This window comes from Chenopodium quinoa, unplaced genomic scaffold, assembly GCF_001683475.1.
Source record: "Chenopodium quinoa cultivar QQ74 unplaced genomic scaffold, ASM168347v1, whole genome shotgun sequence".
Lineage (NCBI taxonomy): Eukaryota > Viridiplantae > Streptophyta > Magnoliopsida > Caryophyllales > Amaranthaceae > Chenopodium > Chenopodium quinoa.
In genome coordinates, this window is record NW_018742493.1 from 154,931 (window position 1) to 165,730 (window position 10,800).

The 10,800-nt window shown below is 32.7% G+C and overlaps 1 protein-coding gene across 1 annotated transcript; it reads left to right on the forward strand.

Moving 5' to 3' along the window:
• Positions 1–3,732: 3,732 nt before the first annotated feature.
• LOC110719842 (beta-galactosidase 1-like) lies at positions 3,733–10,590 on the forward strand. The gene is made up of 19 exons (XM_021898825.1): positions 3,733–4,165; positions 4,324–4,419; positions 4,533–4,645; positions 4,771–4,837; positions 4,940–5,032; positions 5,170–5,313; positions 5,863–5,951; positions 6,043–6,148; positions 6,236–6,323; positions 6,947–7,065; positions 7,162–7,326; positions 7,515–7,687; positions 7,781–7,890; positions 8,466–8,575; positions 8,718–8,828; positions 8,908–9,018; positions 9,106–9,311; positions 9,392–9,728; positions 10,021–10,590. The coding sequence occupies exons 1-19, from the start codon at positions 3,977–3,979 to the stop codon at positions 10,129–10,131; spliced, it is 2,538 nt and encodes an 845-aa protein (XP_021754517.1). The 5' UTR covers positions 3,733–3,976; the 3' UTR covers positions 10,132–10,590.
• The last annotated feature ends 210 nt before the right edge of the window (positions 10,591–10,800 follow it).

Below are 10,800 nucleotides of genomic sequence, written 5' to 3' on the forward strand. Positions count from 1 at the left end.
GTTTGGATAGACTATAGAGTTTATGAGCAAATTCAAGTTTATCATTATGATAAACTTGATTTGTTTATCAAAGGTTATATCGGAAATGTTGTTGTAGAAATGGTGGTTGTCAAGTAATTGTAATGGAGGAGATAGATATATGAAGGAAAACATGGTGATGAAAATGGCTTATTGATTTTTGTGGGCAATTGGGTTCGTTACTTACTGATATTTGTGGGCAACGACCTTCCTCCATGTAGATGTAAAATTTATCAACACTTTATTTATATTTTAATCATCCAATCAAATACACTCAAAATCTTCTTTTTTTTTTTTTTTTTTTTTTTTTTAATGTTGAACACTACAATAGATGTTGGACTTATCACTTATCTACAACTTTACCAACATTGTGTTATGAGCATTTTCAATTGATAGAACTTTCCATTTAGTATAGATGTAATATTATGTACTTACTATTCATACAAAATAAAAATATTATGCATGTACTTTCTTTGATTTTAAATAAGTATTGTGTATTACAAATTTTTATTCAAAACAAATCTAACAATTTAATATCCATAAAAAAGTAAGTGTTAACACTCCAAGTTAAGAAATTAATTTTTTTTTCTTTTTTTTGAAACATGAAATTGAAAATTTTAATTGAGCAAAGTAATGTATAGAATGGTTATGGACTAGAGAGATAATAAATTAATGGATAAGTATGACAAACTTTATTTATTTATTTATTTTTATATTGATAAGATAAGTATGGCAAAACTGATTTAAGTTTTCTTTTGAAATTACAACTTTGTAAGAATTTGTTTGTTTATTTTTGCTCTTTTTTTTTATTGATACTATAATTGATGAGGTCAAGAAAGTGGAACAAAATTTTGTGACTAAAACTTGGATAATGTGGAATCACCTTAGGCAACAATTCTGGATATACACATTATCACATATTACTGGCTGCACTACCATAATTATTTATTACTGTATTTCATTATTATAATTATGTGAGGACTGCCTAATTGAGTTATATCACACCAATATTTCCAACCTAACTTAGATCAATCTTAAGAAGAAGATTAAGGAATATAAAAATTATTAGTGTAATCATGTTTAAATTTCCAAATACATATATTGGTCCATATGGTGAGCCTCATTTTTTAGGATAAAAACAAGATTGATATTTTGGAAGTGTCGGCAAATGTTGAATTTTCATATCAACTTAAAGAAAGGTCTTTTTAACTCTGTTTATAGGAATTATTATATCCCTCCGATCCATATATAACAAGATTTGGAATTGAGAGTAAATGAAAGATTGAGTACTTCATCATCAGTTAATTTGTGGGGATAAAGTAGAATACTCCGTCGTAGTATATTTGTATTGTATATATACTGATTGATACCGATAACCATAAGTCACACAGTGGTAGTTGCTAATTAATAGTAGCCTGTAGCCAAGGTACTTGCATGATAGCTACAGTTAATCAAACATAGATACTGTGTATAGATAAGATCATAATCAATAAGTTTAATTAATTTATACATTGAAAAGGCTTTGATTTTATTACCTCGTCAGTTTTGCTTATAACTTTATTGCATGACAACTGGAGATGATATTGATACTTGCAAATTATGTAAAGATGGAAATTAGTAGGAATACATCTTTTACAATTATGATAATGTTATAGTCATCATCAATTCATCATATACTTGGTGTGTTATATTTGGATGTCATTTTATATACAGTATCCTGTATATTTTCGAGCTTCTGATCACAACATAGTACTCCGTATGCAGTTTGGGTTCGAATTATGCCCCGAGTTATTAAATAGAAGTTGCATTTATACGTTAGTTCATAATTCAATTTTCAATTACTTGTAATTTAATTTGTCATGTTGCCATTCTTTACATATTGATAGTTCGTTTTAAAAAAAGAACATAAAATATATGACATAAGTTAGTGGTAAGACATGCAGTGTTAAAAATTGAGATTGTTGTTTAAATCTTATCTAAACAACATTTACGTGATATTGTACTATAATGTAGTAGTGTACCATGTAAGGAGTATTAATTGGAGTACTTAGTACTAATTAATTAAAGATTTAAAACATGAAAACTAATGATCCCAGTAATTGAGCCACGGTACTGTCGTCCACTCGTATGTTGACCAACAATGGGAACAACTTTAGGGCATTGGACCGTCCAAAATAAAACTTGTATGTCAAAAAGTGGCACCACCGTAACTTATTAACTCCCCATAATATAATGTTAATAACGTTTAGTATTTGATAAGGAGGCAGATTCTCATTCGCTATAACAAAAAAGATCAAAATAAAGTATGGAAGTGGTAGCGTACAAACATTTTTAATTCTGGGGATTTAGTGATGATCGAATTCATGATATTATTCTACTTTGTTTAGTGGATTTTCGCCCACTTTTCTAGAATATATGCATATTGGTGATTTTGGTCCTCAAGTATGTACCTAATTAATTCCGACATAATGAAAATTGTAAGATTGATCTTTTATATTTATTTGATGATCGGATCGCCATAATCTAACTTTGTTATAATCTAATAAAAAGCGTTAATCTCAAAGTTGTTTTATATCATACTTGTATTATAATACTACCTATGTAAAAAATTGAAAGGGGTAATTGGAAAAAATATATATATAAGAAAAAGATAATTATAAAATGAAAAGATAAAAAAATTAAAAAATACATAAAATAAGGTAATAAGTAGTATACTTTACACTTGTATTGTCCAAGTTCATGTAAATCATGGAGACTTATAACAAACAAAGATTAGTGATGGCCAAAATCCTTGACAATGACGATTATTACCTAATTAATCAACCAAAACAAATCCAAATGATTTACTAACAAACAAAAAAAGTGTTACGTGCCTCACTCAACGCATTGGCAACCTTCTCATCGTCATCATCATCATCAATAATGCACCTTCTACTCACATCTAATTACCTAACAGATTAAAGGGTACCCTATTCAACTAATTAGTAGGAATTGCATTGTTAAGGTTCACATTTAAGTTCATGATCATTGATTTTGTACAATACAACGAATATTTCTTAGGGTCTCCTTTATCACTTGCGTATCAAAAGTTCGGTTGTTGCTAGTTTTGGCCTTACTTCAACTTCGTTTTATAGTAGTGTCCTAACTAGCTCAATATATTTTTGGTGGTTGGCAACTCTTATCAAGCTTAGTAGTAGTTGTTTTCTAATGGAGCAAATGAGAAAAGATTTTCTCGTATGATTTTGTAAATTCTTTGAAAGAAAATTAGAGCAATCTTAACAAATCTAATAATATTTCGTATGAGTTTTTTTTATTTTTTATTTTTTTTTGAAAACCACCTGCGGATAATAATATTAATATTTCATATGAGTTATAATAAACTACTTAATACTCACAAAGACTATGAATTTTCCCACCTATTTTATTTACCGCTATTATTTTTTCAAAATCATAAAAAATGATTTATGTTGAAAATAACGAAAAAGCAATAGAAAATCTAAATAAATTCTATAATTGGATGATTCTCCGCATAGAAGTATGGCCAAAATCTGGGACCCAAAAAAAAAAAAAAAAAATTCCCAATTTCACATTTTTCTAGTCTTGCACCCCATGAGTGTATATAAAAGCACCTGCAAACTGCAAACTTTCCTCAATTATCAAAACTCACAACAAATTTGATTTTTCACAAATCAAAAAATTTATTTTAAAATCCCTCCCCCCCCCCAAAAAAAAAAAAAAAAAAAAAAGGCAGGAAATAAAAAGCAGAGAGAGAAAAACATTCACAGCTGTGTTTCATAGACTAGTGTCTCACTCTTTTTCATACACCACTTTCTCTCTCTAAACAAGCATCGAATAAAGTGATCCCATAAAAACACAAAAGAAATTGCCAAAAGTTCACAACTTTGTGTCACTCTTGCTCAACTTAAGCAAGAAAAATTTAATTAATTTTTAAATAAAAATGCAGGGCATTAATAAAAATCCCTCATTGTTAAAATTAATGCTCTGTATTTTCTGGGTTTTTTTGGTCTCAAATTTGTTATCAGTTGTAAATGCAAGTGTTGGGTATGATCATAAAGCTATCATCATTAATGGACAAAGAAGAATTCTTATTTCTGGGTCTATTCACTATCCCAGAAGTACTCCTGAGGTTAGATATTTTTCTGCATTTTTCTGGTTATTTTTTTTTTTTTTTTTTTGTTAAAAAGTTTCTAATTTTGGTGATTTCTGCATTTTGGGTAATTATTTTTGCTGAAAAACTGGAATGAGTTTAGTTTGATTTTATTTATATTTTTATAAATCTTGCAGATGTGGCCAGATCTTATACAGAAGGCTAAAGAAGGTGGATTAGATGTAATCCAAACCTATGTTTTCTGGAATGGTCATGAACCTGAACAAGGAAAGGTAAAAAAAAAAAAAATTACTGTCAAATTTTAACCCCTTTGTTCTTTAAAGTTCAACTCACTTTTCGTTTTAGTCCGTTCCAGTAAGATTTAGTATAATTCTGTGTTTTACAGTACTACTTTGAAGATAGGTATGACTTGGTGAAATTCATCAAGTTAATTCACCAAGCTGGTCTTTATGCTCATTTGAGGATTGGACCCTATGTTTGTGCTGAGTGGAACTTTGGGTAATTTCTTGTTACCCTTTTCCTGTTTTTTTACTGTTCAAGATTTTGTCTACGGAAGATATTTTATTCCTTCAATATTCTTCTACTATGTTTTTGGGTATTTAATTTGATTTTTTCTTTTTTAGGGGTTTTCCTGTTTGGCTTAAGTATGTTCCAGGCATAAATTTCAGAACAGATAATGGGCCTTTTAAGGTTAGCTAAGACTCATCATAATTAATTGAAATGTTTGTGTTATAATTTTGATTAATGGTTTGGTAAGTTTGATTATGATATTATTACATTGTTGTTATTAAGGCTGAGATGCAAAGATTCACAGAGAAGATTGTAAACATGATGAAAGCTGAAAGATTATTTGAGACACAAGGCGGTCCAATTATTATGTCACAGGTATATACAATTCATTTGTATCCATATTGGTTCATTTTCATTCTGTTATCAGTTTGCTGGATTCAGGATGCTTGTGAACTCAAAACTGTTTGAATCGAATTCGAGCTTAATTTCTTTGTATCGAATGTTTGTGGCAGATTGAAAATGAATATGGACCAATGGAGAATGAACTTGGTGCTCCTGGAAGAGCTTACACTGATTGGGCGGCCAAAATGGCTTTGGGTTTAACTACTGGAGTCCCATGGGTCATGTGTAAGCAAGATGATGCTCCAGACCCCATTGTAAGAACTTTCGAAACTTTTTTTAACTTTGGATGAATGTTTTGTTCATATAATTAGAGAGCTTCCTAATTTAATCGTTTTTGGTGCCTCTTAAGTCTGCTGATATTGTGGTTGCTACTTCACTGTCATAGTTGTCTCCTTGTGCTGCCTGAAAATGCTGTTATAATTTATGTGGCATTGCACATGGGCTTAACTCGGTTCATTCCAATATTTTATCTGTCACTAGGCTTCTTGTTTATATAATTTTGTTTGGCTGCATTGAGTATTATGACAACAAATCAATGACTCTTGTAAATTGGACCTTGCCTCATATTGTTTATTACTCTGTCTGATCTTGATAATATGAAAGTGAGTAAAATAATATGAATTTTGTTTTCTTAGTATCGGATACTTCAAATTTCAAACTACGTCCATTTTTAATTCGTATTTTATATACCCTAGTCATGATTATATAACACGCTTAGGTTGATGACAGTATCTAGTGCTAGTATGTTTGACTTTTTGAATATGATACGTGTTTCTATAGCTTAACCTGCATGTTTGTTGCAGATTAACACTTGCAATGGTTTCTACTGCGATTACTTCACTCCAAACAAGGCTTACAAACCTAAAATGTGGACAGAGGCTTGGACTGGATGGTGAAATACTGATATTTACAACACATTCAAAATGCTAATGAATAAGCTGCATAACATATATTTGACAAGTACATTTTCATTTTCCTTTCAGGTATACCGAATTCGGGGGTCCAGTTCCTAAGAGACCAGCTGAGGACTTGGCATTCGCTGTTGCTAGATTCATACAGAAAGGAGGATCTTTTGTCAATTATTATATGGTGAGCTAATTTATTATGCTGTTTACCAGCTGAAAACTTTCATATCCTTTTGTTTTCTTTGCGTATGATTCAATATTTTTTATTCAGTATCATGGTGGTACAAACTTTGGCCGAACTGCTGGTGGTCCTTTTATTGCGACGAGCTATGACTATGATGCTCCTCTAGATGAATTTGGTATGCCTTTCTATCCATCTTACAGAATTTTTGCTCTGTTTAAATTAGACTATTTGGCCTGAATTAATGGAAGAGTATATTTCCAGTAAATCAGTAATATTGCTTTTTCTATGTATATGTAGAGACTATAGGGTGCTGTGACCACAAGTCTTCCTCGAGTCAATCTAGCTCCGAAATAATCCATTTTGCAAATTGAATACTAGTATATGCTAATCAATTACGGTGACTCACAGTCCTACTAATGTTCTTTTCTGTCTATTGTATCTCCTTCCAATCTTGAATAATGTGTATTAATATGAATTATAAGATGCAAACGCATTATACATGTCTACGTAATCGAGGTAGTTGTGGATGTCAACAATTGGATTTTGCTTGTTCTATTGACTCTATAGGAATATGCATATAAGCATTTAACTCTATAGGACAATGACATGATTTTGCTTGTTCTATTGACTGTCCTATAGAATGATATGAGTGATCAATTTTATCCTTGATACTTTAAAGGGTAAGATGAGGTGCACTTACAAACAAGCGCCTTTACTTGAAATTATGGGCCTTTTCTGGTGTTTTAAACCTGCTGTTCAGAGTAATTGCTAAACAGTAACTTTTCTTCCTATTTCTAGGATTATTACAACAGCCAAAATGGGATCATTTAAAGGATTTGCACAGAGCAATAAAACTTTGTGAGCCAGCTTTAGTTTCCAGTGATCCGACAGTGATCCGGTTAGGGAGCAGCCAAGAGGTTAACTTTCTATTCACTTACAGTTCACACTTGATAATATCCCTTTTTAGTTTAACACTTTGTACTAAATTTTTCCCCCATTGATTATTCATGCAGGCTCATGAATTTAAGTCAAAATCTGGAGCTTGTGCTGCATTCCTTGCCAATTATAACGCAAAATCTTATGCAAAGGTGGCATACGGGAATAATCACTACAACTTGCCTCCTTGGTCAATAAGCATTCTTCCTGATTGCAAGAACACTGTCTTCAACACTGCAAGGGTGAGAAAAGTTTCTTTTTACTTAGCTTAGACAAAAATTGAAAGGACGGGGATGAAAAAGTTCTTCAAAAGCTATCATATTAAGATTACCGTTTACTCACTTTACTCATGTATCAGAAGAGAATTTACTTATGTATTACTTGTATATGCATATCATGTCTACGACATTAAAAAATTATCTTGTTGCAGATTGGAGCCCAGAGTGCACAAATGAAGTTCACTCCGGTTTATCAACACTTTTCTTGGCAATCATACAACGATGAGACAGCTTCAACTGATGACAGTGCCTTTACAATGATAGGGCTGGTGGAACAAGTTAATACCACTAGAGATATGACTGACTACTTGTGGTATATGACTGAGTAAGTACATTTGCGATCTAAACTTTATGTTTTTGTTGAAATTTCTGCAGTCATTTAATGGATATGTCTCTTACCTATGAATTATCCCGATAGTGTCAAAATTGGTCACAACGAAGGGTTTTTGAAGGGTGGAAAGTCACCAATTCTTACTGTGATGTCAGCTGGGCATGCTTTGCATGTTTACATCAATGGTCAACTAGCTGGTAAGAAACTTCTTTCATCTTATATATGCAAAGTCAATTACCATAGCATATCATACGGTTATAGAATCTTATTTCCTGGACAGAAACATCATAAGTATGCTGAGGGTTCAATCACTCTGTATTCCTTTATGATTTGACCAATAGTCATTATTGATGTCAGTTAATTGCTCTTCATTTTGATTTTTTTTTTAATTTTTATTTTTCTATTTTTTTTTATATATATATATAAAATGTGGGAAAGCAAAAATTATTGTCATCCTTTATAAAATGTGAAATTACCATTGTAAAGATCAAGGCAGTTGGATTTTTCAGAAATTTTTTATGTCTTAGACAATCAAATTGTGAAGGTGTTAGTGGTTACCGCATCATATCAATGTACGCCTACCATACTATCACGGCATTATCCCAATCCTTTTAAGGAACCTCGGCAGAGTAGAGGGAATCATACATTCATACATATGCAGTCTGCTGTATACAACAAACTAATACAATTGCAAGCCTTATCCACTTGTAGTTGACAGTTGATGTTTCTTAAGGCAATTTACTGAACATTCATTGTTTTCGTTTTGTGGCAGGTACTGCCTATGGAAGTCTTGAAAATCCTAAGATAACCTTTAGTGAAGGTGTGAATTTGAGGCCTGGAATTAACAAGATTGCACTACTAAGCGTTGCTGTTGGGCTACCGGTGTGTTCTCTGTTGCTTATGCTCATTGGTCATAATTGTCTTACACATGCACAGAGAGTACATATGTCAGTCACATTTATGCTTTCCATGATATAGTCTCTATATTGTTGATTAACACTCCATTTTCTATTTTTGTGTTCAGAATGTAGGCCCACATTATGAGCGATTCAATACTGGTATTCTCGGCCCTGTTTCTTTAAATGGTCTGAATGAGGGGAGGAGAGACTTGACATGGCAAAAATGGTCGTACAAGGTTAATCCTCTCGCTGTATGAGTTTACCCTTTTGTTATTTCTTTTATTTAATTTTTCTAATTCTATGGCCTTCTATCAGATTGGAATGAAAGGCGAATCTTTGAGTCTTAATTCCCTCAATGGTGCCAACAATGTTGAGTGGGTTGAGGGCAAATTTCTTGCTCAGAGACAACCGCTTACATGGTATAAAGTGAGTATTCTAACCTTTGACGACTTTCATGAATACTTCAGTAATGACAATACTGCATGACTGATGTTATTTTGTTTACGCTCTCAGACGACTTTCAATGCTCCACCTGGTAACGAACCCCTTGCATTAGATATGGGTGGCATGGGTAAGGGTCAAGTATGGATCAACGGACAAAACATTGGGCGTTACTGGCCTGCTTATATAGCAAAAGGTTCATGCAGCGACTGTAGCTATGCAGGCTATTTTACTGAGAAGAAATGCTTAAGCTACTGTGGAGATGCTTCTCAGAGATGGTGAGTAAACCTCTTAAAACATTCAAATAATCTCGTTGATTATAATGCTATGTTAGACTCATAGGAAGTATTTTTTTCAGGTACCATGTTCCTCGGTCTTGGCTGAAGCCAGCAGGTAATTTGATGGTTGTATTTGAAGAAATGGGTGGAGATCCAAACTGGATTTCTTTAATGAAGAAAGAAACGAGCAGTATATGTTCTGAAATGAATGAGTGGCAACCGAACCTTGTGAACTGGCATTTGAAATCTTCTGGGAGGATTGACAAACCATTGCGGCCAAAGGCCCACCTATGGTGTACTCCTGGGCAGAAGATTTCATCGATTAAGTTTGCCAGTTTTGGGACGCCGGAAGGATCTTGTGGAAACTTCAAACAAGGAAGCTGTCATGCCCACAAGTCCTATGATATTTTTGAAAGGGTAAGCTTACACAGTTACACTGGAGTAGCTACTTTCTAAAAAAATGTTATCCATCTTTATCGAGCCATCAGTATGGAAAATATATCACATATATTTTTCCAATATTGATTATATCTCATATCTCTAACATTTTAAAAGGAAGAAAACGTTAACAGGAATTCAAAAATTAGGAACCTTTCTTTAAATTCCAATTTTTTTTCTCGATCCCCAAGTTATGCTGGTTTGTGACAAACAACAAACCTATGAAAACAGTTCTCTTAACTAATAATAGTATCTCCTCTTTTTGTGACAGGAATGTGTTGGTCAGGCAGGTTGTGCTATAACAGTTGAACCTGCGCTATTTGGAGGAGATCCATGTCCAAATTTTATGAAAAAACTAGCAGTCGAGGCAATTTGCAGCTGATGTGCCTTGTTGTAACTTACACGAGTAGAAGGTGCAATCAGATTCTCCAATTCTTTCCATATTTAAGTTTTGAATTGGCGATCTTCCTTAATTTATCGTTCTACCATACCATCTCCATTTCGGCTTTTGACTTGAGTGAAGCTGTACAAACTCTGCGAAACACATTAGTCCAAAGCTTGTACATAAACTAGATGTTTCCTCCATTGTTGTGTGGGCTCAAAAAGGAGTGCCTATGTTAGTAAGTTGAATCAACTCCCATAAATTGAGGGAGAGGGTTCTAGCACATTGAGATGTTAATAGGAATCCATGTGCTATACATATGTATCAATTAGAAGGTGTTTAATCCTGTTCCAATTTCATGATGAAATTTCTAGTAAGAGGCAATTTTTCATTGCTTCCACTTTGTTGTAACAGTACTTAACGCGTTTATATGAAGTTTCATTTATGATTCTTTCTTAACTCTTTGTTTCTTGTACTTCGGCCTACATATTTCTGTTGAACAATGATGAAGATGCAGCCATTACTGTCATTTTGTACTATGAGTACGTACAATGAAAGGGGATAATACAAAGTTATTAAGGAGAAAAGATATAGTGACATGTTATTTTAGACACGGGGTGTAATCTCTGTTTCAAATTACTTGCTCTATTTTTTATTTTGTCTCAATTT